Raw genomic sequence first — 27,118 nt, 5'->3', positions numbered from 1 at the left:
AGTAACAGAGTGTTAGAATAGCAAGATGCTAGATAGGGATACTAAATGATAAATTGGAAAGAAAGTAGCATTGAAGAGCTGCTATAAGCTAGTGTGGTTTTAAAATTCAAGCCAGGTGAGAGTGGTTCACATTAGGAAACCACTTTATGGGTCACAAAAGTTCTCGTTCGTGCAGGGCTAATACTTACAGAGTAATGCAGGTGTTCCTAAGAAATGAGAGATCTTTGCTCTGAATGAATTACATTTAACAGAAAGGTTAATGGGTTGTAAAAAAAAAAAAATGTGTGTGTTTATATACACACATACACACACATTACACATTCAAGCATGCAAAGGAAGAGAGGCTCTTGAAGTGGTAAAAATATGATTGGGGGTATAATTCCAAGTTAGAGAGATTTTAGTGGGTTGAACAATCAGAGTCTGAGTTAAGCTGGGGGAAAATTAAGAGGCAATTTGAAAGCATATAGAATACATGGCAAAGAGTGCAGACTAAGAATACGTAGTGCAGTTTCTAGACTGAGAATAAGTGTAGGAATGAGGCAAGAGGAGACAGTTCTACAGTGAGGGACATCGAGGGTTCAAAGCATGTGGAATTCGTGTATGATGCTGTTGTCAGAGAACCAAAGAAGGCTAGGCATACCTTATAAACTGGCCTGCCTATTTATACTGAGTGTGTATAGGTAGAAGGTGACACAGCCTACAAAGTACTTTTAATAAATGTGTTCTGAAGCCCTTAATCTATCCTAATTTAAAGAGGTGAGAATCCAGTGAAATATAGTGGTTTTAAAACCTCAAAATATATTTATTTTAATTGCTGAGCTATACTGAATACAAAGAACTTTTACTATGGAGAGCTGAGCAGTACGTTTACTTTAGTTGATACTGGATATGACCTCTTATTACAAAGAGCAACATATACATCCTACAGCTGACGTCTGGTTCCAAGTAGTGGCTTGAACCCACTTTGGTTTTGAAAGTGAGTAGGTTTGGAAGCAAGTATTTAAATTTTATATGTAGGCATTCATTAAAAATTAACAGGAATATCACTTTTTGATCATTGCAAAAAGAAGTGGAATATATCAGTTCCAAAGAGAATTACCATTTAAAAATGATTTATAATTGAGAAAGATAATTTTTAAAGGACTGTGTAATTTGAAGAAGGCTTTGTCTTCACATATTGTTTAAAAGAAATAACAGTGCAGCAGATACTGGAAGTTATGTTCAAATATTCTTTACAATGAAATATAGGGTTTGTCTTCTGTTTGTAGTAGATATTGTGTGTTTTATTGTAGGGAAAACAATTACAAACTCAATTTCCAATGATTTTCTGAGATTCATGTTTTTGATTATTCCTCAAAACTATCTTGAAGCAATACAGTGTAATTAAAAATGTCAGCAACAATAAATTTAACAACTCAGGAAACAACAGATGCTGGTGAGGATGTGGAGAAAATGGAACCTCTTACACTGTTGGTGGGAATGCAAACTGGTACAGCCACTCTGGAAAATAGTGTGAAGGTGCCTCAAAAAATTAAAACTAGAACTACCTTATGACCAAGCAATAGCATTAGTAGGAATTTATCCAAAGGATACAGGAGTGCTGATTCATAGGGGCACATGGACCCCAGTGTTTACAGCAGCACTTTCAACAACAGCCAAATCATGGAAAGGGCCTAAAGGACCATCAACTGATGAATGGATAAAGAAGATGTGGCTTATATATATAATGGAATACTACTTGGCAATGAGAAAGAATGAAATCATGCCATTTGCAGCAACATGGATGGAACTGGAAAGTATTATGCTGAGTGAAATAAGTCAGTCATAGAAAGACGGATATCATATGTTTTCATTCATATGTGGATCTTGAAAAACTTAACAGATGACCATGGGGGAAGGGAAGGGGAAAAAATAGTTACAAACAGAGAGGGAGGGAGGCAAACCACAAGAGACACTTAAATACAGAGAACAAACTGAGGGTGGATGAAGGAGTGGGGGAGAGGGAAAATGAGTGATGGGCATTGTTGGAATGAGCACTGGGTGCTGTATGCAAGCAGTGAACCTCAGAATCTACCCCCAAACCAAGAGCACACTGCACACACTGTTTGTTAGCCAATTTGACAATAAATTTTATTTTAAAAAATGATTCTCTCTCTTCCTCTGCCCCTTTCCTCCACTCATGGGTGTGCTCTCTAAAATTAAAAGAAAAATGTCAGCAAAAGTAACTGATATATGGGCTGTGACTATTAACAGGAAATATACCATTTACTTCATTAAATAATTATTAACCAATGTCATTATTTGTGTTGTCCTGAAAACTGAACTATTGAGGGTACCTTATATTTTTTCTCAGGAAGACACTCTGTTAGTGTATGTGTAATTTTTGCTACTTTGTAAAAAAAAAAAAAAAAGATTTAAAATACTTTTGTCACTTGAAAATACCAAGAAAATATGTGAAATTTTTTGAGAGTTTTCCTCTTTTTCCTTCTTCTTCAAAAGATGCATTGCCATTTGCTCCCTGGGGGTCTGGATATGCGAAGAGCTTGCCCAGTGTACGAGCCATCCTCAGCTGAAAGAGGCTGTCAATGTGATAGGCGTCACTTTGAAGGTATTACCAATTCATGATGTGTATTTGACAGTAATCTGTATCCCAGATATTCAACCAGTTCTAGTTTGAATTAGCCCCATCGCTATTTTCTCCTATATCAGTGAGGGGTTTTAAATCAAAAATAGTTTTTCTGAGAGCCACGTTGAGTGTCCTGTGAGGCTCACAAAAGAGACCACCAACAGCTGCTTCCCTACTGGTGGCTGAGCTTTCCTGGACTAAACCCTATGCCCAAGTAGGGTTCCCCTGTGGGCCGGGCACTTCCTGTGGCAAGCAGCACAACTGTTGGTAATAGTGACAAGAAAGTGTGATTTCTGCCTTGGGACTGGGAGAGACCTGAGTACTCGCTCCCCACCTGATTGGGCCTTCACATTTTTCGGATGTCTTTCTTCCTTTGCTTTGGTAATGAAAAGAGGAGATGGTTTTTTGGTTTGTTTGTTTTCTTCTCTGTGTTTGTTGTTGGGGGGCTTGTTTTTTTTGTGTGTGTTTACTGGTTTTATTTGTTTGTTTATTTGGGGTTTTTTTGCCATTGACTGGGCAGTCATGCTGCCAGATGCACGATAAAGTCTCTCAATACTTCAGAACAACTCCACAAGGTAGATGGTACAATTACTATGTCATACCAGAGGAAAGCAGACCCAGAGAAATCCAGTCATAAGCACACGGGCTTGAAGGGATGGAAATGGCACCAAGAGCAGATCTGCGTAACATGAAAAAAACCAAAACCAAACTATATACATACTGTTAGGCCATTTCCTAAACCAGGGTTCAAAGCCTGCAGGGTCCCTTTCTGGCTCCTGCTTAGAGATGGTGGTAATTATTAGCACTGCTGTTATTATACCCCCAGAACCGGTAAATGCATAGTCCCTGCCAGGCACTGTGCTAGGCGTTTGTGTATGTTCTCAGCTGTGAGGCACTTGTCTCATTTTATAGTGGAGGAACCGAGGTGCAGGAGGGTCAAGGAGCTCTTTCCAGGGTCTAGAGCCTGGTCGAGCCAAAGTTCAGACCCTGAACTATGCATCTGATACCAGTGTCCAGGCTCATGCCCACCCTTCTCTGCTGCCTGTCATGTGCAATTGTAATAGCAATTGTAGCTGACACTGGGACAGTCATCACCAGGCCAGTGACAGTGCTGTGTCATCCTTTGTGCTTGAACCCACAGGATAACCAGCCAGGGACATCCCCTGCCCATGGCTTGGCATCCAGCCCTCTGGCCTAGCCCATGCTGATCTTTGCAGCCTTAACAACATGGGAACATACTGATTAATAAATTCATGGGTGTGGAAGAGGTCGGAGTTGGTTGATCCAGGAGATTAACAGTCAGCACTGACCTAATTGTCTAATCTGCTCTGTAGTCCACAGAGGTGGCTTCATGTTAGGGTGGGACACGTGCAGGGCTGGAGGATGTCTGCCAGTAGGAGTCAGGGTCCCATGTGTCCTTGTTTGTGTTCTGCGAGACTTCCATCACAGCATTCTCGTAAGAGGTACTGAGATACATTAGCCTAGGTTTCTCACTCATCCCTCTACCAGTGACTGAGACTGGGAATAAAATCTTCTGATTCATTTAAGCCTGTTAGGGCACATTTCTGGAGCTGGGAGAGAGGGCTTGCATGGGAGAGAGAAGGCACCTGGAAGTAGATCTATTCGTTAAGGAGAGAGGGGGGAATTGATACTGGCCGAGCAACCACCCATATGCATTGTAGAGAGGAATGAGAGCAAGAGATGCTCTGTAAAAGGAAAACGTAGCATGTAAGTGGGGAAAGGAGTAATAAGAAGCTGGGCAGTGTGTGGGGAAGGGACCCTCCAGGCAGAAGGAGCTCCAAGGAAAAGGGCCCTGGGGTAGAAACAAGTTGGTATATATCCTAAGAGCAGGAAGATGCTGGTGGGTTGGAGCAGAGTATGGTGCTGTGTGGTGGAGCAGCTGGTGCCTTAGTTCTTGTCCATTTAGCTAAGCCTGAACATTTCCCAGAATTCCTTCTCCTGTATGTGTTTTTTTTAGGGGGGTGATTACCTTTTTTTTTTTTTTTTTTAGTATAGTTGACACACGGTGTGACATTAGTTTCAGGTGTACAACACAGCAATTCAACAACCTGTCCATCCTGCTGTGCTCCTCACAAGTGCAGCTCCCACATGTCACCCTCAGTGCTGGCACATTGTCATTACTCCATGAATATGTGCTGAATCAGTGGGTGAGTGTATGAGTGATCTGTCTCTCCTCACCACCCTTGCAGCATTCATGCATCAGCAGTAGCACCCCACCTGCAGCCCTCCAGCCTGACCTGGCCTTCCGCAGTGCCCTGCCGCCTGCTGCCTGGAAGGAAACACTCTCCCTCTGCCTTCTTCTGGCCTAGGCTCGGCTTTATTACCACCCCCTCCAACCGTCCTCTGTGCCACCTGCCACCTCTCACACCTTACCCCTCTGCCCAGAGGCTTTTTGTCTGGTCTCATACCTCTCATTTCTTTCTTGTCATCTTTTCTGCTCCCAGCTTCTAGATAGATGTAAGAGCTGTGCCAGCCTTATGTTTCCACCCCACAACTTGACCCCTGTGATGAAGTGGAAACATCCAGTGGCTACTCCTGGTCTTCACTCCCTTGGTCCCATCTTCACCTAGGACTCACCATGCATTACTTCTCAGGGAGGTGTGCAAGGCATTAGGAATATAATGGTAAACAAGATGTAGAAAACTAGACACACAAAAGAACAGGCAGACAATAGCCCTTAATGCCATGAGGAAAGCATGAGAGCAAAGCAGGATGGAGCTGAAGAGCTGGAGCGGGTAGGCTGCCACTCCTTGTGATGTGTGGCAAGAGGAGGAGACCTTTAGTGCCATGATCTGAAAGATGTGGCAGTGCCAGCGATGTGCAGACCGGGGGAATGAGCGTCCCAGGCAAAGCAGGGAGTAAGGGCTAAGGCCCTGAGGCAGAAGCAAGCCAGAGTGTTTGAGGGACTGAAAGAGGCCCATGAACATCAGGTCATCTGAGGCCTCGAGGCCAGGCTCTGAGAGCCCCTTGAGTGCAGATGCTCTTGCCCTGGGTGCACTTTGCACCTATCAGGAAGGAACATTGGGGAAGTGTTTATTCTGTAGAGTTCAAAGTAATCCCCTTTGCCTTACCTTCTTCCTTGTCCTGTACCTTTGTACTGAGCTGCTCAGTGTTGACTTTTCTGTGTCTGTGTGGTGCTGAGGTCAATTGGTATCTGCTTCATGTGACTTGGTGTGGAAATAACTAAGCTACATATCCAGCTACGAATCCAGAGAGACCCAAAATCAGCGACAAACCTTTCAGCTTTAGGTAATAAGGTAGGGAGAGCAGGGGAGCCCGTGGTTCGGGGCAGGGAGAGAGGCACGGGGTGTCCTCCATCTGTTTCATCCACCCCAACCAGTGGTCCTTGTGAGCACCGCCTCTCCCCTTCAACGTGCCATCTAACGGGAAATGGGAGCATCTGAGGATCTTGGACACACACCAGACTCCTAAAACATACTCAAAGGAATTGAATAAAGACACCACAGCATATGATTGTATTCTCACAGTCCCTAAATTTTCACATTTCTTAGTACATTACACACATGGGTGAAGTTTAATTTTAATAAGATAGGAAATCATTTGAGCAGTCCCCGTTTCTATAAAATGAAGATCACATCTACCTTACAGAGCTGTTAAAGATGTATCAATGCAAAAATGAGGAAAATTCTTATAAAAGGGCCAACACACAGGGAATACTCAGTAATGTACTAGTTTTTAATTTCCTCCAATTGTCAAAACTATAATTTATGCTACTGAATGAGGCCCTTGAAATTATGGTTTTACTTTCAAATGACTGAACAGCAGCTCCTTGTTTCTGCAGAATGTTAAGGAAATTAATACATCTGGACAAGAGGCAATTATAGGATGGTGATCATATACAATGTGGGACCAGGACACATTTTTCAAAAATTCAGTGCAAAACAAGAAAATGTATCCTAAACATTGCTGGAAAGAAATACTTGTTTTGTTCTTAGGACATATGTATGTGTTAAGTTCAGTCGTTTAGTTTGGGGTTCTGTTTCCTTTTACAGTTTCCTAACAAAGTCGTGGCTCAGGTGGCCTGTGATATTCTTCAGTTGCTGGTTTCCTACTGGGAAAAGCTTCAGATGTTTGAAAGCTCTCTGCCCCAGAAAATTGCAGAAGTAAGTCTTTGTCCTGCAATGCTAACACATAAGCGTTTCCCTGTTATTATATTTGGTGTTTAATTAATTACAGATACTCAAATAATTGTTAGAGTACTGACTATTAAATTGCCATACGAGTCATTCATTTTCAGATTAAATTGCACTGGCTCTTCTCAGCTGTGATTTCAGGCACTACGTAAAGAAGCCACCAGTGTTCCAGGGCAGAGTCTTACACTTGGGGAGTTTGAAAGGCAGACACGACCACAACAAAGAGACCTTTTGTAGATTGGGCTTCATTCATCGAGAGTAATTTGGATGGTGCCAACAAGGGGTAGGCAGCTGGTTATGATGCCCTCTGTGCAGGGGCGGGGGCGGGGGGCGGGGGGACTGCTGTGTGAAACAGGAGTCTCTCCCAGACGGAAGCCCCAGACCACGCTCTCTGCCATAGCATGATTACCCAGCTGTAATGAGATTACTGCTGTAATACCCTCTTGGGGGTGCAGGGGAGTGTTGGTAATCGGTGCAAGAGAAGGATCGAAAGAACAGGAAGAATCATTCCAGTGATGTCCTGGAGGCTGCTTGCATTTGAGGGTGCTTGGTTGTAAAGGAGCAGGTATCCTTGCCTCTGTAAGTGACTGAATATAAGGCCCATCCATTCCTGCTAGTTTTTAAAGCTACCTTTCTTATTTTATTTTAAAGTTTGTTTATTAGAGAGAAAGAGAGAGCGAGCAGGGGAGGGGCAGAGAGAGAAGGAGAGAGAGAGAATCCCAAGCAGTCTCCAGGCTGTCTGCCCAGCCCAAACCATGAGTCAGATGCTCAACTGACTGAGCCACCCAGGTGCCTCTAAAGCTGCACTTTTTTAAACATGCCCTGTTCTTTACACGCCCAGTGGCAACTCTTCAAGGAAATGTGATTTGTCTCTATGTGGTCTTACAGGGGGAGAGAAGAAGTAATACTGATTTGTTTCCTCTCAGACCTAGACAGATTTCACCAGTGAGATCACTCTGTTCTCCCCAAGAGCTTTGGGTGACCTAGAGCAGAACAGAGCTTTGGACATAGGGATAGAAGATGCTCCAAGTTGTAAAGTTGAGTTTTAGGGAAACTTTATTCAGTTGACCCTTGAACAACACAGTTTTGAACTGCATGGATCTATTTATATGTGGATTTTTTCTGATAAATACAGTACAGGACTGTAAATGTATTTTCTTATCCTTACGATTTTCTTAATATTTTTTTCTCTCTGGCTTACTGTATTGTAAGAATACAACATAGAATACATACAACATACAAAATATGTGTTAGTCAACTATTTATTGTTGAGGCTTCTAGCCAGTAGTAGGCTATTAGTAGTTAAAGTAGATGGGGAGAGGAGTCAAAAGTTAGACATGGTTTTTTTCCTGTGCAGGGTCAGGGGGTTAGCACCTCTCACCCTGAACTCAGTGGTCAGTTGTAGTTTACCATTGAAAGGGAAATACCTTTGAGAAGGAAAGGGGTGCTTTTACACCAGGACAACAGGTGGAGACCTGGGGTGGTTTATAAGAAAATCAAATGGGAGTGTTTTTCATAGTTATTTTTGAAAAGATTTTTTACTTTCATTGTGTTACATGTGGAGACTGATGATGGGAATTGTGTGACCACAGAGAGAAATATCCCTTCCTCTGGGCCCCCAGTTTCACCTCCAGGAGAGTGGAATGGAGAAGAGGCATGGCTCTATGACTTTCTTCCAGTTTTCAGGATCACATGGAGCTCTAAACTGGCTCTTGGCTTCTTATCACCTTCCTCCAGCGAACTGGCACCAAGCTGGGTTTAGTGCAAGACCATCTTGGGACTCTTATGATTTGGTTTTCCAAACTATTACTATTGTCTGTTTGATTAGGGATTTGTCTTTTATGCAGATCCTTGTGGCCACAATTGCTTTTCTTTTACCAAGTGCAGAGTACTCCTCAGTGGAAACAGATAAGAAGGTAGGTGGCGCATCAGCTAAGTGTTCCCCAGCCTGTCTGGTTTTTTTACTGTAAGATAAAGTGAAAAATAATGTTACACACAGGGATATCCTTTTTAATATTCTTCTGTAGTGGTCCTGTCTCCCTTGTGAAAACTTTATTTATCCACTGATTTCTTCTGCATTTGTGTGTCCACTGAATATTTACTGTTGTGCAGAGACAGTTGTTTTTTGCTATGACATGTAGTGAAGTTTAAAAGACTGCCGTGTACAGTATTGGAACTGTTTCCTCTTCCAGTTTATTGTATCCTTGCTACTCTGCCTCCTGGACTGGTGCATGGCGTTGCCGGTGAACACCCTTCTCCACCCAGTGTCCACAGTAGCCCTGGAGGAGCAGCACTCATCCAGAGCCCCTTTGCTCGATTATATCTATAGGGTGAGTCTCCATTTGTGCCTCCGGGACACAGAGTATAGACTTAAGCATCAGAGAATTGCCAAAGTATATCTGTTCATTTATTTATTTATCTGTGCCCTTTAGAAAGGATATATGGGAGTTAAACTTTTTTTTTTTTAAAGAATGAATGATTTAAGGAGTGAAAACAGGACAGAAGTAATTGTAGAGAAGCAGTGGTTACCAAGTGAAAGAAACATGCATTTTCACATGACTGCCATCTTTAAACAACTGCAGTTTGATCAGAATCCTCCCCAATTTTCATGTAACATGGTCTACCTCTTGTTAATTTTTAAAAGAAATGTTTATATTGCAGGGATATTTACAGTCTTAGTTTGACAAAATTGTCAATTGTTTATCAAAAAGTATAAAGGTCTCAGTAATCCCTTTGCTTTAAAAGATCTTAAGAAATACACTAATTATCACAGTATTTAGCTTCATCATTTTTATAGACTAGGTATGGTGTTTTCTCTGGACCTTTTATATTATCCTTCTGTATTGGCTTTACAGTCCCTCCTGTGAAAGCTTTACTTATGAATTTGGCATTTGTGTATCCATTGAATAATTACTAGTAAGGGACAATTCTGTTGTATTTTTTTTAAGTTTATCTATTTATTTTGCGAGAGAGAAGAGAGAGGGAGGGAGGGGCAGAAAGAGTGGAAGAGAGAGAGAATCCCAAACAGGCTGTACACTGTCCACACAGAGCCCAATGTGGGACTCAAATTCAAGAGCTGTGAGGCCATGACTGGAGCCGAAATAGAGAGTTGGACACTTGAGCCACCCAGGCACCGCTGTTGTTTATTTTTTTAGTGAGAAAACTTTACTAGTAACCTTTAAAAAAATAATATTCCAAGTCATTAACTGATTACTATGTTGCCTTATTTTAAAATGTATTAAATATAAAAAAAGACACATAACATAGCTGAAATTCTACTAAAAAGTATTGTGTATTTTTAAATGATTTCTTTAGTGGTCAAAGATTTTAATAGCTATGTTATTTTTAATTCATTCAAAGATTTTAACTCATTAGATACGTCTGTCATCTTTGTGGCTTATAAATCTATGTAAAGCTTGGCTTGACGACCTAAAGTAGGCACAGTCTTTTAAATTTGTCTCTTTTTTAACATTTCTTTTCTTGAAAGATTTCTCTTAAAATTGTTTTACCAATAAAAAAGGTCCACTCCTAGTTAACATGAATGAGTTACAAATTTGTTGAACAATGTTATTTTATCTGTAAAGGGAACTTTTTATTGAAGTATAATATGCATCCAGAAAATGACATCAGTCATAAGTGAGAGATTGATGAGTTTTCACACAGTGAGCACACCTGTGAAACCAGATCCCAGCTGCAGAAACCGAATATTCTCAGTATTACAGAAGCACCTCTGATGCCTCTCTGCTAGTTACTGTCCCATATGCATACCTGGAGCAGCTGCTAGCCTGTGTAACAGTGTAGATTTTTTTGAACTTTGTATAGCTGGAATTATGCAATTATGTACTTCTGTGTCTGACACCCTTCACTTAACATTGTTTCCAAGGGGTTCATTCATACTGTTGTGAATAGTTGTGAATTTTTCACTCATTGCTATTTAGTATTACACAGTGAGAGTACACCACGGTTTAGTATCTCTTTGGACATTTGGGTAGTAGAGTTTGGGACTGGAAAAAGAGGATCTGTGAACATCCTGGTGGACCGCAGCAGGATTTGGGTGTGTGGGATCACCCAGAATGGAAAAATAAGCACTTTCTAACTTTTGCTTTCCTTTTGTGTTGAAAATATATTTATTGGTATTGATCTAAAAGGAGCAAAATAACCTGCAGGATGATAATTTATTTTATTTTATTTTTTTTTAAAATGGTGAAGTCATTTTTATTTCAGTACTTGACAAAATACCCCATAAAATTCAAAACTTCTACCATTATACAAAAATAGGTCTCTACAAGTGATATTATCTGTCTTCATCACCAGTAGCAAATATATTAGGGCAGAAACATGTAACTTCAGTAGCCTTGTAGGAAAAGTGCAGGACACCTCAAGCTACACATTCAGCAGTATCATAATGCGCAAAAGTTTAATCTTTTCACCCATTCGATAAATACACAAGGTTTATAATTTAATCATTTAAATTAGCATTCCACAAATATACATGTAATTTAATGATTATTGTGTATGAATACATACACAATGCTAATATGTACACATTCCAGTTTGTTTTCATGTGCTGGCAAGGGAGGATGATAATTTAGAATGGAAGGGATTCTGTATTTTCAAATATTACCACGCAAGAATCCTGCCTCCTAAAAGTACTTTTGGCAGCTTCTCAAGGGACAGGAAGTTCGTGGCATCCATGGCACACATTTGCTTCTGTTTTGTTCACAGGTTCTGCACTGCTGTGTGTGTGGCTCAAGCACATACACTCAACAGAGTCACTATACACTGACGCTGGCCGACCTGTCCTCCCCGGATTACGACCCCTTCCTGCCACTGGCAAATGTGAAGAATTCGGAGCCAGTCCAATATCATTCATCAGCAGATTTGGGCAACCTGCTTACAGTGGAAGAGGGTGAGATTCTTCAGAATATTAATTCTCATGGGCAGGAAGAGGAAAGATGATAATCTTTAGCCTATGCCTGCCTACTACATTGTTTTTTAAAATCTAGTTATTAAATTTCTGGTTTCTACACCCCTATATGATAGCAAATTCTGCTTTCCTTGTTTCTTTTTTTTTTTTTTTTTTCCTGTTTCTTCTCTCTTTTCCCATCTTAGTTGAATTTTCTATTGAGGACCTATCTGTGTCAGGCCTATGACACCCACAAAAATGGCTCATTTTCTATCCCCGAGGAACTTTACATTTAACTAGAGAGACAGGATAAATGCAGAAGGACTCATTTGTGGATCAGTAGCGCTGTGGGGGCTTCCCATGGGGAAGGACTTAAGTGAAACCTAGAAGGATGAGCAGATTTTAAAAGGATCTGATCGAGTGTTATAGAGTAGGAGAGCATCGAAAAAGAGAGAGGTGGGGATTTACATGCCACAGTTTGAGGCTCCGCTCACGGCAGGGGGTCTATTTTATTTTATTTTATTTTATTTTATTTTATTTTAGATTTTATTTTTAAGTAATTTCTACACCCAACATGAGGCTTGGACTCACAATCCTGATATGCTCTGCCAGCCGAGCCAGCCAGGTGCCCCAGAGGGTCTGTTTTAGGATATGTGGGTATTGTCAGGATTAGGGACTGCTGTGTGTCCTCCTCAACCATGCTTCTTTCTGAAATGACAAGAGCCTATCTCTAGGCCTTGAAATGTGAGTTAAAATGTGGGTGTATCATCTGTACATGTGAAATAATTGCATAGAACCAAAAACACACACACACAAGAGCTTGTAAACCAAGTAAACTCTGAATATTGATGAAGTGTATCAGTGTCAAAATTTTCTAATTGTGATACTATACTATAGCTATGCTATGTAAGATATAACCAGGGGGATGAAGGATATTTCGGATTTCTCTGTATTATTTCTTACAAATGCATGTGAATCTTTCATTGTCTCACAGTTAAAAGTTAAAAAAAAAAAATGCGGATGTGGGATGTTGGATCATCCATAAAAATGGTATGGACTTTGCAAGTTATAAGCTAGGCCCAAAAATGAACTTGGGAGTAAAAACATCCTTAAAGAAAAAGAAATGAGGGAATGTCACCAGGAAAGCAGTCATGGAAATAGAGAAAGAACCATGAAAGAGTTCTGAGAAGTTGAGGGGAAAAAGGGAGATAAATAAAGAGCCAAGGAAGGTCAGATGTTCAGTGCTTCAGAAACATCAGGGAGGGTGGGGCCAGAACAGGAGCTGTTTTATTTCCCAACTAAACATTGGGTGGTGTGTTTTGCTGAGTACTTTGGGGATGGCAGTTAGTCTGTAGGCAGATAGCCAGAGCAGGTGATTTGGGGATGACTATTCAGAATCCCCGACATTCTTGTTGGGGCTTTTGGTGGACAGTAGCCAGGTGAGAGGTGAGAGCATGGAGTCCACAGTTACGCTTGCAAGACTGCGGAGTCTGAAGTCAGGCCAAGAGGAAGGGCACAGGCAAGGTGACCATGAGTAGGACAGAAGTGGGGCCACCAGGGGCAAGGGCTGTAGAATCAGTCAGTCCTGATTTTATAGATGAGCACACTGAGGGGAAGGGATTTTCCCAAGAGTACAGAAGTAAGAAGTGATGGAGGTGAAGTTTAAATTGAAGATTTAATGAACAAGTTTCTGAAATTTCACAATATTTACTGAGATTTTTCCACAGAATAGACCGAAGACCTACATTTGGTTGTGCTGGTTGACAGTGCATGGCACATGTTCACGCTATCCTCTCAGTTAACCTCCATTTGCATAATCATTTAGTTGTTTGTTTCTGGACTTCCACAGTTTTTTTAAACTGCAATATTTCTTGATTTTTCCCCCAAGGTTAGAAATTCAAACCATGTCTTAAAACAATAATCAAAATGACCCATGATCTGTTTTTTTTTTATTGATTCCTACAATGCAGCCTATGTCTTAGAAGAAAAATAACTTACTTTTTCCTAAAGCCATTAATTTAGATTCATCCCACATGGCTATCCCTGAAATAAGTTCAGCACATATTTTTTTTTAAATGTTTTATTTATTTCTAGGAGAGAGAGATAGAGACAGCATGAGCAGGGAGGGTCAGAGAGAGAGGGAGTCACAGACTGAAACAGGCTTCAGGCTCTGAGCTGGCAGTCAGCACAGAGCCTGACGCGGGGCTCGAACCCACGAACTGCGAGATCATGACCTAAGCGAAAGTCAGACGCTCAACCGACTAAGCCACCCAGGCGCCCCTTCAGCACATATTTTGATCTGTCTCTTGAAAATAGTGAGAGATTGATAGGTTAGTGAAAGACAAGAAACCTAAAAATGCACTTTAAAATTTTCTATACCACCTTTTTTCAATGTACATCACTTTGACTTGAACATTTATTTAACCTCAGGACCTTGTGCTGTCTTGTCCTAACATAGTTCTATGGCGCTAAAAATAATTACTTGAACTTCAGTGGCAAAGGAGTTTGAAAATTCACCAACAGTTTAATTACATTAAAAAAGCAAAGCCGTTACAGATACCATATGTTTTCACTTACAGGTGGCTTAGGAGAAACTTAACAGAGGACCATGGGGGAGGAGAAGGGGAAAAATAGTTGGGGAGAGGGAGGGAGGCAAACCATGAGAGACCCTTGAATACAGAGAACAAACTGAAAGCTGATGGGGGGGAAGGAAGGAGAGTGATGGGCATGGAGGAGGGCACTTGTGGGGATGAGCACTGGGTGTTGTATGGAAACCAACTTGACAATAAACTATAAAAGAAAAACACAAATAAAAACAGTAAATAAAAAGAAAGCAAAGCAGCTAAAAACCTTTTGGCATCACAGACACCCTTGCTGAATAGGTACACCCTCTCAGAAGCGGGAGGACAATTAAAGAAGACAGCTGTATGCATTTTAGGTTAAAAAGAAGTGTGCTGATATTTGGGAGTTTTTTCTCATTCAGCATCATAATTCATTACTCATAACCAAATTATTTCTTCTCACATGTTTCTGAGACACAATATTATATTTTTATTATTTTCAAATGACTCTTTCACCCATGGTTATCTACTATTTGACATAAATACTACTTTCAAGTAGTCACAGACAAGAGACACATCTGCTTACCCACAGTTGAAGTGGCTGCTGGCCCAGATCAAGGAAAAGACACTGACAGTACTCAACAGGTCCTCAAATTTCTCATTATTAATACCTAATTGCTTTAAAATGAAGAAAAGGGAAGAACTTTAAAAAATGAAAGTTAAAAGACAAAATTACTGCTTTTCTATTTCATTTCTAAATTTAGCAAAATAAGATAAATATTTGGAAATTATATATATTTTTAATGTTTATTTACTTATTTTTGAGTAAGAGCGCAAGTGGGGGAGGGGAGGGGCAGAGAAAAAGGGAGAGAGAGAATCCCAAGAAGATTCCATGCTGCCAGCACAGAGTCCAACTTGGGACTCAAACTCACAAACCATGAAATCGTGACCTGAGCTGAGATCAAGAGTCAGACACTTAACCAACTGAGCCACCCAAGTCCCCCGAATTATATTTTTTTCATAGTTTGTGGAAGTTACAGATTGGTTTTTCACAAATGGAGTCTAGACTTTCTCTTTATTTTTCAGGGAACCCACAGGCAGTTAATTTAGTTGATGTCAGACAAGGAAGAACAGTTTTTACCTCACAGATGTTCCCTTTCCTTACTCTTCAGTACCAAAGATATTTGGGTTTTTTACTGGGTGTGTCATGGCTTATGGCTTGATTGGTATGACTATAGTTAATTCCCCATTGTTGAGTTCAAATATATTTGTTAAAATTCAAATTTGTATCTATCTCACACTGAAAGCACAACCTTTATAAGTAAAGGCAGAGGAAAGTTGCTTTTCCAGTTGTTATTGTGTACTTTGGGCTCTACCAAATTGGACCTTTGTCATTAGTTCCATAGCCTGCTCCATCCTGTTATCCATCACCATGCAGTGTCTTACACCATGGACTTCTGAGCCCCCAGCTTCCCATACCTTTGTTGTTTGGGGCATTAACATTTCTGATGGAGCCTATATTCATATGGAATGATAAGCATGAATAAAAAGAATCTGTAACTTTTCAAAAAGTTAATATGGACACAAAAGCAAAGGCATTCATAACTGTGATTTCAAGGGAATTAGTTGAGGAGTTTAAATTTCTCAGCTCTATGTAAATCATACGCCCTTCTACAAACATTAAGGAGGAGAGTTCAGCGTCAGAGATGGATGTAGGTGACCTTTGCTTATGAACACTGAATTTTTAAGGTGAAGTTTTATTTTGCATTATTGAAGACAGATGATGTATTGTTCATTGAATAGCAAAAATTAAGAATAAATTCAAGAAAAGTCAGGACAATCTTGTATTCCTGAGTCATCACACAGAATTTCTTATATCCTAGGATTTTGTTTATTTCTGGGATTTATACATTATTCACTTGATGTTTTATAGATAAGTCCATTGAATTTTTACTGTCTGAGGAGGCATTTAGCATGAGAAAGTTTATTCATAGTTATTTTTGTTTAAGTAATATTTGATTTTTCATGTTGTGAATTTAGAAACCAAGTATTTCCTAAACCTTTAAGCCCAAAGTATAAATCTTACTTTATTTAAATATCTAGTGATCATTTTTTAATAGTTTGTTGTCAAGTTGGTTTCCATATAACACTCAGTGCTCATCCCCACAAGTGCCCTCCTCCATGCACATCACCTCCCTTCCCCTCCCCACCACCCCTATCAGTCCTCGGTTTGTTCTCAGCATTCAAGAGTCTCTCATGGTTTGCCTCCCTCCCTCTCCCCCACTATTTTTCCCCCTTCTTCTCCCCCTTGGTCCTCCGTTAAGCTCTTCCTAATCCTCCTATATGTGCAAACATATGGTATCTGTCCTTCTCTGCCCGACTTATTTCGCTCAGCATAACACCCTCAAGGTCCATCCATGTTGCTACACATGGCCAGGTTTCATTCTTTCTCATTGCCATGTAGTATTCCATTGTATAGATAAACCACATCTTGATCCATTTGTCGGTTGATGGACACTTAGGCTCTTTCCATGTTTTGGCTATTGTGGAGAGTGCTGCTATGAATGTTGGGGTACATGTGCCCTATGCATCAGCACTCCTGTATCCCTTGGGTAAATTCCTAGCAGTGCTATTGCTGGGTCATAGGGGAGTTCTATTGTTATTTTTTTTTTCTTGCATCAGCCTCCAAGAAGTTCTTTTTTTTTTTCAAAGAACTTATTTATTCTTTTTGTTTGTTTGTTTACAAATAGTTTATTGTCATGTTGGTTTCCATATAACACCCAGTGCTCATCCCCACAAGCGCCCTCCTCCATGCCCATCTCCCCCCTCCGCCCCCACACCCATCAGTCCTTAGTTTGTTCTCAGTATTCAAGACTCTTTCATGGTTTGCCTCTCTCCCTCTCCCCACTATTTCCCCCCTTCTTCTCCCCCTCGGTCCTCCGTAGAGTTCCTCCTAATCCTCCTATATGTGCAAACATATGGTATTTGCCCTTCTCTGCCTGACTTATTTCGCTCAGCATAACACCCTCAAGGTCCATCCATATTGCTACACATGGCCAGATTTCATTTTTTCTCATTGCCATGTAGTATTCCATCGTATAGATAAACCACATCTTCTTGATCCATTTGTCAGTTGATGGACACAGGCTCTTTCCATGTTTTGGCTATTGTTGAGAGTGCTGCTATGAACATTGGGGTACATTTGCTCCTATGCATCAGCACTCCTGTATCCCTTGGGTAAATTCCTAGCAGTGCTATTGCTGGGTCATAGGGGAGTTCTACTGTTAATTTTTTGAGGAACCTCCACACTGTTTTCCAGAGGGGCTGCCCCAGTTTACATTCCCAGCAACAGTGTAAGAGGGTGCCCATTTCTTCACATCCTCGCCAGCATCTAGAGTCCTCTGATTTGCTCATTTTAGCCACTCTGACTGGCATGAGGTGGTATCTCAGTGTGGTTTTGATTTGTATTTCCCTGATGAGAAGGGATGCTGAGCATCGTTTCATGTGTCTGTTGGCCATCTGGATGTCCTCTTTGGAGAAATGTCCGTTCATATCTTCTGCCCATTTCTTTACTGGATTGTTTGTTTTTCGGGTGTGAAGTTTGGTGAAAGATTTCATTTTGCATTAATACACAGTTCTTGCATTAATACACAGTTGTTTTCTAAATGTAGCAGAGTACATTTCCCTGACCACGCTGAAGTTTAAATACTTGCTTCACTCCATGCCCATAGATAGGGTTTCTCTGCTTCTACCTTCCTCCTCCAACATGTCACAGGGCCCACTTTTACATGCTAGTGTCAGTCTTTCAATACATCTAGAGCCTTGCAAATTTTGTAAGTCAGTTGCTCCTGGGCATTTATCATCAACTGCAAATTTACTTAAAACCTTCCAAGGATTTCTGATTCTGTTAAAGATTTCAAATGCCCAAATAACAAAACATAAATTGTCATAAGGATCTTAAAGCAAATTGCTCCAACTCCATCTAAGACTCACAGGCTTGATTCATTTCCTTATCAGCATCTGCCCTTACCCTGGTGAGAAGAATGAGGTTAACCTCTGGGGCCTGGACCCCCAGGCAACTTCCTGTCCCACTGGATCCTCTCCAGCCGAGGGTTTCCACCTCCCAGAACCTGAACCATAGGATCTTTCAGGACAAGGAACTTTTTCTTTTGTTTCCTGCTGCATCTACAGATTTTTAAGTGTCCCTTTTAGAATGGGATCTTCGTGGAAGTTGGTTCTTTTAGCAATCTATTTAAATTGAACTTTTAATTAAAAGAGAATTAGGGTCAAAAAAGAAAATAGATGAAAAAAAATCCCAGACTAAAACAAATCCAGTATCCTGAGTACAGATTTTAACCTTCCTTCCTCCCAATGTCTGGTGTATTGCTTTGCCTGGCTCACAGAGCGGAAGAGGAGGAGTTTGGAGCTGATCCCTCTGACTGCCCGCATGGTGATGGCCCACCTGGTGAACCACCTGGGACACTTCCCACTCCGTGGGGGTCCTGCAGTGCTGCACAGCCTGGTCAGTGAAAACCATGACAATGCACACGCTGAGGCTCCTGAGCTGTCCTCTGAGGTGTTCCGGAGCCCAAACCTGCAGCTTTTTGTGCTGAATGACAGCACCCTCATCTCCTACCTTCAGACACCGGCAGAAGGGCCAGGAGGTGGCTCACCGGGGAGCGCCCTATCTGATGTCAGAGTAATTGTACGGGATATCTCAGGGAAGTACTCTTGGGATGGAAAGGTTTTATATGGACCTTTGGAAGGCTGCTTAGCACCCAGCGGCAGAAATCCTGCATTTCTGATTTCCAGCTGGCATCCTCAAGCTTTGGGAGCTCAGAAAGATTTTTCTCAAACTGAGGAGGGAGAAGATGTCCTTGACAAATTACTTGAAAACATTGGCCATACGAGTCCCGAATGCCTTCTACCATCACAGCTAAATCTAAATGAGCCTTCCCCACCCCCACGGGGAATGACCCGTGACCAAGAGAAAGAAATCATTGAGGTCATTTTGCACCAGAATGCCCAAGAAGACGACTACATCCAGAGGTGTAACTCTGACTCGGCCATGAAAGTCACCAGCCAGGAGCAGCCCTCACCAGTGGAGCCGCGAGGACCCTTTTATTTCTGCAGATTGTTGCTTGATGACTTGGGGATGAATTCTTGGGACAGAAGGTAACAATTCTTTCTAGACCTTCACCTATCTTATCATTATCTTTGTGTGATTGTTCTTGTTCTCAATTTGAGGCTTGGGAAGCAGAGAATAGAAATGGAGATTTGTCTTTCAGCCTTTACAGCTTATTTTCCACCACTAAGTTAAAGCTAGAAGTGGAACTAATTGTGCTGTACTGATGCAGAGATTGAATTTCAGTCAGCTCTTGTACATTTTAAAGGGTATCAGACATTTTCTGTGTGTGTGTATTCATGCATGCGTGTGTGTGTGTGTGTCTGTGTGTGTGTCTGTGTGTTTTAATTACTGATCTATCATTGCTTCTGTCATCACAAAAGATGCAAATAGACCACAAAGATGAGTAAGCCACCATCTCACCTTAGATCTAGTGAGGGAGGTAGATTTAGCACAATTCTGATGAAAGATAGCATGACACAGGAGGCCAAGAGGAACAGTTAATCCAATAGAAGTTGTGGGATGGTGGGGAAGACTGTGGAAGGCGGTTGGTTTGAGATGGACCTTGACAATCGAGTGGGGTTTCTAAGGACAGAAGTAGGGAAGAGGTATTCACAGCAGAGCTGAGAGTGAAAACAGACACAAACACATGGACATAAGTGACACACTCATCCACCACAGCACCATCCAGTGTCAACAGATGGTGATGGGATGTCATGGAATTTTGGTGTCTTTGAATGTCTTAGGGAGAATGGAGTTCATTCTGTGGGCTTTGATCCCCACAGATCTTTTGTGAATGAGGAAGGTTATGGATACATGGATGGATGGATGGATGGATGGATGGATGGATGGATGGATGGATGAAAAAGTGGGTATGTTAATTGATTGATTAGAAAGGGCATAATTGGTCTGTGATTACATGACTTTCCTTCCATCTCTCTTTTTATAGAAAGAATTTCCATCTGTTGAAGAAAAATTCAAAACTATTGAGAGAGCTAAAAAATCTGGACTCCCGTCAGTGGTATGTGAAAGTGTATCAGACCACTTCATTCCTATCTATCTTTGTCTGTGCTTGGGTGACACAGCTGCAAGAATGAATACACCTACAAAGACACCCAAAGGTCATTCTGTAACTAGAATCTGGTGACATCTGCATCTGCCGTACTTTTTACTCTCGAGGAATAACCTTACATGCTTGCTATGTTAAGAAGAGATCATTGCCCCCAACTAATCTGTGTCTTTGGTTGAGGACTTTTTTATATGGCAGCCAGTGGACATTCGTTCTCATTTGGTCTCTGCAGCCACCTCTTTTTCCGGTGAGGAACCGATGCTTATCTAAGTCAAAAACAGCCTACCTGTGCCCTGTGCCCACATGTACCATGTTATTTGAACCCATGCTGTGTGTCTATGCACTGGCATTTTGTAGTTTCGGCTCCACAACATTGACAGGCTTAAAACCAGTGTGTTTTAAGTAGTAACTTCCTGGTAGTGAGCCTTATTTTCAAAGCTGGTCAAATCTCAGATCTGTCCCTTTTTTCTGTACAGTCTTAGAAGCAGTTCTAAAGATGAACTCATGACTAGTTTTTGATTTGGGAAAATGTGTACTTCCAAAAACATCTCAGACAACAGTAAGTGTAGTGCTTGGTACATAACAGGTGCTTAAAAGTCCTGAATAAACTGTTTCCTTAATCTTAATTTTGAAAAAAACAACTCATTTTTTAAGAAATAGCTTTTTGTTCCTCTTTTTATTCCCCATAGGAATATCATTAGATATCTCATTACAGATGAAAAACGTGAAGCCATTATTCCTCACATTGCCGTTCATCATAATCAGTTTCTCAATTGTTGTTATGCTTCTTTTTCTCTGGAGGAATAGAGACCAAATTCTCTGTGGAAACTCTGTGAGGGACTTCTTGTGAAGGACTCCAGGGTTCATTTCTCTCTCCCTCTTGTCCTCTAGTATTAAACAAGCAGTCACTTGGGTTCCAAACTCAGCTTTTCAAGCATATGCTGAATTATTCCATGCTTCTTGGTATTAAGTGAATACATTGGTATCTTGTAATTGTGGCCAATTTGTTGAGTGTTAATGCACTTTAGTTGCATGAGGTACAATTGAATGAGCTCCCTGGGGTGCTGTTGCAGTAAAATATGGCTTTGGAGCTGCTGATTGGCAAATCCTCTGTCCCTTGATTAACCTTCCCGTAAAATCCCAACTCCTGGATTCAGTGTCTTCTTGACATCTAAAAAAGGTATCAACTTACTTTATTTTAAAGGATGTTTTCGAGGTTCTTTTTGGAAAAAAAAAACAGAAATAAGTTGAGGACTCTTTATCTATGGGAAATCTAAACCGTCCCATGTATTGGTTAGTTAGCAGGTAAAAACATACCTTGTCCCTCAACTTTTAGTTCATGTGGCTCTATTTCTGAGACCAATTTATTCCCTTCTTTCAAGGCATAGTTCCTGCTTAGCAGGTTCTTAGGAAAAGTGTGGAGTCTGTCTTGCAACTCTCATCTCTATACTGTGAAGATAGCAAAGATGTAAAAAGTATGATGAACGCACATGCAAATTACAGTGGGCTCCTCTTTTAAATATTAATGCCTCTTGTCACCCGTGGTAAGGTGAAAGTTAAAATCATCTTTTTTCTTTGTTAGGCTTCTTAATGTGACAGCACAAGGAAACTGAGCCATTCTAGTCTATTCCTATTAAGAAAGAAAAATGCATTCTAATGAGGAAGAGGAAATTGTTGATTTTATGTATGTGTGTTCCTGAATTACCTGCTCCTTCATGCATTGGTGGTGCAGCTTATGGATATGAAGTGCTGTTGCTAATTATCATTTCAAAAGCTTAGCTCTAATAAGACCAGACACAGCGTCTGATCCTAGCAGGCTCTCTGTGGTGCTAACATTTTGGAGGATGTGAAATTTGATGAATGTTTACAGCTAAAGGTCACCTTTCCTCACACCTACATCAGTCAGGCAGTCACTGGGGCTTAGCTCTTGTGCTCCCACATTGAGTTAATGAGGACTCAAGGACCTGTGAACAGCTACAATAAAAAAAATCTTGGACTTTGAGAAGCATCAACAGAAATGTTTCGGATAAACCTGAGATGGTCTTTGTATATGTATAAATGTGTATAGAATAGAGAACCATCAAATGCTGAGGACATTTCAATATATAGAAAGAGCTGCAGAAAGAAATTGAGTAACTGTACCTTTTCTTCTTTTGCTGAAAGAGGCAGTCTTTTAGGTCATAGGTTATGATCTCTGTTATCATCTGAGATCCGAGCCCCTAAATTATTATAGCTCATAGAATATAAGCCAGTCAGATTCTAAACTGCTGGTGTGTCCTGCCTGTCACTCAGGGAATATATGCTGTGGCAGTTTCAGGGCTTCCATGCTGCATGAGGACAAGTTTTCTGACAGTCTGAGAGCTCAAGGTCTCTACATCAGAGCATCAGCCCCCTAGGATCTATCGCCAAATATGTCCCTCTTCTCACAGCAACTGTACCTGTTAAGAGAGGTGTCCCCTAACTGTGTGCTCATACCATGCCAGTCAGGGCATTCAGGATGTCCATCTTCTCCAAGGGCAGCCAGACAGCCTTTATCAAAAGCCTTAAACATGGGCAATGACTGAAATTCCATTTCTATGAATGTATTCTAAGGACATATTAGAGATAATGTGACAACGTCTTTAAAAATGGTAGCAACTTAAATGTCCAATGACAAGGATTTAGGGTACGGTGTATTCATATACTGGAATGTTATACAACCATTAATAACTTTGTCATACAAGTACATGGTATAAAAGTATTCCCGCTCAACACTTGTTTAAATTGTGGCTTTTATGTTACACATATTTTACACGATGAAAAATAGTGTTCAAAAATATTTTAAGTGAAACTTAACCACTTGCAAAGCAGGATATAGTGGCTTCTCACTTTCATATGTGAAAATGCATCCTAAAATGGTAACAGCTGTAATATCAACGTTTAGGCCAAGAATATAAGTGAATTTTTTATTCTCCTCTTTCCTTTCTGTATTTTCTAGGTCTTCTTTTAAGTATCTTATTTTATGTAAACTATGGAGAGAATGAATAAGCTACCTTGATCAATAGAAGGAAAGTATTCTCCTCCTTGACTTATTTTATGACTTTTTAGTTGAATTTCATTTCATTCTGCTTATTAAGTAGAAACATAACTCCTGCAAAAGGAAATATTTGTGACTATATTAAAATATGGAGCCCAAATTCCACCAGTATAGATGTCTAATCAGATTATAGTGTTGAAATGTTGAACAGTTAAGACAATAGAAACATTTCCATATTGTTTGAACTCTTGATAGTTTTTCTAATGAGATTTTTCAGAATGCAGTGCAAAAATAATAAGGGTGGAGCTGGTCTGTAGGTGGTAATTAAAAATTTTAGAAAATAGAGACTAGAGTTAAAGTCTTGGGATGATGGGGCCATGGAATGAGTGGTTCTCATTGATTAAATGAATTAGCACAGTGTCTTCATCTCTAAACTATCACTAAATTGCTGGGTAAAAGTGTAGTTATTTTGACACTTTACTGCAGGATACATTTTGTAGAAATTGGTTATTAATATATTTATAGCATTGGATCTCTTGGTCAACAAAGACTTAACTGAGAAGCTACTATGTGCCTAGGACCATGCTAGATATACAAAAGGAAAAAAAGCAGGACTCCTTTCCTGAAAGTGCAGGCCATATTTACTTGATTTAACAGTAAAGTCCCCAAAATCCGTTGTGGAGGAAGTGGGTGAAGGGTTTATATGACCTAAGAGGGTTCCCTGGACGTCTGTCCACCCTACCTTCTCCCTCAGATTAGTCAGAGCACAGGGTGGGTGCACTTTCTTTCTTCACAAAGAAAGTGTTCTGCTTGGAAGAAGTTTCTGTTTCTCATAAAGTGTTGTTATAGTTTACAGTTCCAATCAGAGAGCTACCCAGTGTCCTTATCTCAAAGTGTGGAAAGTAAAAATGGGCAGACACAGATCTATTCTCAATTGATATCTATGTGAAATGCCTTCACATATATTTCTTTGTATATCACATATCTGAAAGAGTGATCTCAAAAGTCAGACAGCCCTGCTTCAATTCTCTGTCTCCTGCTTGCTCTGTGTGCTTTCTGTTTAATTTTCTGTGCCTCCTTTCAATCACCTCTACAAGGGAAGTGATGATAATCACTTGTCTCTTTAGAGCGATTGTGAAGAGCCAATGAGATCATGTGTCAAACCTCCTTAGAACAGTGACTGACCCCTAGTAAATCTCCTTAAATACAGCTTTATAGTAGGAGTCATGCTGTTGGTTGTATAGAAATAAAATTTTAAATTTAAGAATTCTAACTTCTTTAAATTTAAAAATTTATAGCCGTGAAACACACAAAATTGCAGTGTTTTACATTGCTGAAGGTCAAGAAGACAAGTGTTCAATCCTCTCCAATGAAAGAGGAAGCCAAGCATATGAAGACTTTGTTGCCGGACTTGGATGGGAGGTAATTCATCTCATTTGGGAGGTGTTTATTGATCAGCACTATTTAAGGATGTGTACAAGCTTGACACCAATTGTACAAGGTTTTGCATTCAAATCCTGCACATGCAGCATTCTGGAATTGACAAATGTATTGAATTTGACATCTTCTGTTAGTTGCTCTTCAGTACTTCATACATGAACTTTTGTTTCCCTTTAACTTTTCCCTTCATATTATTTCATTCACTTTTTGTCAGAATCAAATAGTCAGATTGGCTCACTCAGTCATAGACAGTTTGTAGTAAGAGAAGACAAATATGAGCAAAGAAGCAATGACTTTGGCCACAGTATGGAGATTGGAGAATTAATCAGTGACTCGATGGGTGAAAACATAAAGAAAGAGCTGATGAAGTAAAAAATTGGCATGAAAATAGAGTAGATTAGCCTTGATGCTTCAGCAGTCAACCTGTTTCCCTCAGGGAGATCCCAGGATGACTGATATGGGAAGAATTTGCTATTTCTTTACTAAATGATCCTCAGAGGGACATATGCATTTCTACACATGCATGCACACATACACACACACATCTGTCTCTAGGAAAATATATTTCTAAAATCGAAAATAACTCAGAGTAGTTATAATGGAAATCAGCATATCTGAAATAATTTTCTTACTTTTCTTTACTTTTATTTTGGTTTCTTGGTTATCTGTACTGTGGGAAGCTCTCTGGGTACCTAAGTAAGACTTGTCTCTGAGAGCTGAATGTTAGCAAGGAAACTAATATGGAGATGGGGACAAGAGAAGCCTAATCAAGGTAAAGACCATGTACTTTATAAAATGTAAAGTTGATTTTAGTCTAAAAGAGTTATTACACTCTAGTATATTGTCCTTCTTACTAAAAAGGTGACTTCTTATTTGATCATTTAACTAATATACCTTTTAAACCACACATTCTTAACTAGAGTTTTTAGGAAAAAAATGAACATTAATTTAGTGTATATAGTGATCGTGTTTGGCACAGAAGAGATTCTTCTGTTGCTTTTTTTTATTATGTTACAACAGGTGCTTTGGGGAAAAATTTTGTTTATGAAAAGTTAAAAAAAAAAAAGATCCTAGGCACTAAGAAGTGAGCATTCACACCACAGCTTGCAAAAGTATAGCTCCTAGACTTGCAGTAGTGACATAAATCAGAACAACCCCTTTGAAAGACAGTTTAGTTTAACATCCCACCGGAACACTTGTTTGAATGGTCCTTGTGGTTTGACCATACCAGCTCTGTTTGAGAAAGCAGAAAATCCCATACATCCATCAACAGATTATCTGTGTGTGTGTGTGTGTGTGTGTGTGTGTGTGTGTGTATTTATATAAATACATGTGTGTATGTGTATATATCTGTATACACACATATATACTTATACACGTATGAATAGGATGGAAAAACACTAGAGAAATATGCACCAAACTTTATGTTTATTTATTTTTGAGAGAGAGAGACAGACAGAGTGCGAGCGGGGGAGGGGCAGAGAGAGAGAGGGAGTCACAGAATCCAAAGCAGGCTCCAGGCTCTGGCTGTCAGGACAGAGCCTGATGTGGGACTGGAATCCACGAACCGCGAGATCATGGCCTGAGCCAAAGTCAGACACCTAACTGACTGAGCCACCCAGGTACCCCAAGAAATATGCACCAAACTTTTGATGGTGGTTTTCTTAAGTTGGCAGGGTTTCAGAGTACTTTCATTGTTAATGTTTCCTTCATATTTTAATTTTGTCTAACTTAGTATTACATTTGTTTGTCATCAGGAAACTATAAAAATGAAAGTAATTAGATTGCTTAAAAAGTGGGTATTCCTGCTAGGTGAATGAGGGTATTTGATGCTTGACCCTAGTTCTTTCCTCTTTGTTACCCATGTCAGGTGGATCTCTCAACCCACTGTGGGTTCATGGGTGGACTTCAGCGCAATGGCAGCACGGGGCAGACTGCCCCTTACTATGCTACCTCGACTGTGGAAGTGATTTTCCACGTTTCAACTCGGATGCCATCAGACTCCGATGATTCACTCACCAAAAAGGTAAGGAGCCTCTGTGAGGACCATTCTTGGCCTCCCTGGTTTGTGGGTAAGGATCTCCTGGTCCAGATGGAAGACCTTGGCATATCATGCACTGAGACTGCTTTCCTCTGGATGCAACTTCAGTGTTGCTCTTCTCAAGCTACAGTTGCAGTTTAATCTGAAATATCTGGTTTG

General features: G+C 40.4%; 1 protein-coding gene across 4 annotated transcripts in view; it reads left to right on the top strand.

Annotated features, from left to right (window-relative positions):
- Positions 1 to 27,118, top strand: part of RALGAPA2 (Ral GTPase activating protein catalytic subunit alpha 2) — a 330,682-nt gene that overhangs the window by 195,175 nt on the left and 108,389 nt on the right. For all 4 annotated transcript variants that reach the window (XM_039216611.1, XM_039216612.1, XM_039216610.1 and 1 more), the window contains exons 27-35: positions 2,500 to 2,608; positions 6,661 to 6,771; positions 8,649 to 8,717; positions 8,994 to 9,131; positions 11,527 to 11,710; positions 18,672 to 19,443; positions 20,343 to 20,414; positions 24,777 to 24,900; positions 26,789 to 26,944. In XM_039216611.1, coding sequence (XP_039072542.1) covers positions 2,500 to 2,608; positions 6,661 to 6,771; positions 8,649 to 8,717; positions 8,994 to 9,131; positions 11,527 to 11,710; positions 18,672 to 19,443; positions 20,343 to 20,414; positions 24,777 to 24,900; positions 26,789 to 26,944 — 1,735 coding nt within the window. The remainder of the gene's footprint in view (positions 1 to 2,499; positions 2,609 to 6,660; positions 6,772 to 8,648; positions 8,718 to 8,993; positions 9,132 to 11,526; positions 11,711 to 18,671; positions 19,444 to 20,342; positions 20,415 to 24,776; positions 24,901 to 26,788; positions 26,945 to 27,118) is intronic.

The sequence above is a fragment of the Hyaena hyaena genome, unplaced genomic scaffold, assembly GCF_003009895.1.
Source record: "Hyaena hyaena isolate Hyena2069 unplaced genomic scaffold, ASM300989v1 scaffold_643, whole genome shotgun sequence".
In the NCBI taxonomy this organism is placed as follows: Eukaryota; Metazoa; Chordata; class Mammalia; order Carnivora; family Hyaenidae; genus Hyaena; species Hyaena hyaena.
This window is presented reverse-complemented; position numbering and strand designations above follow the sequence as displayed.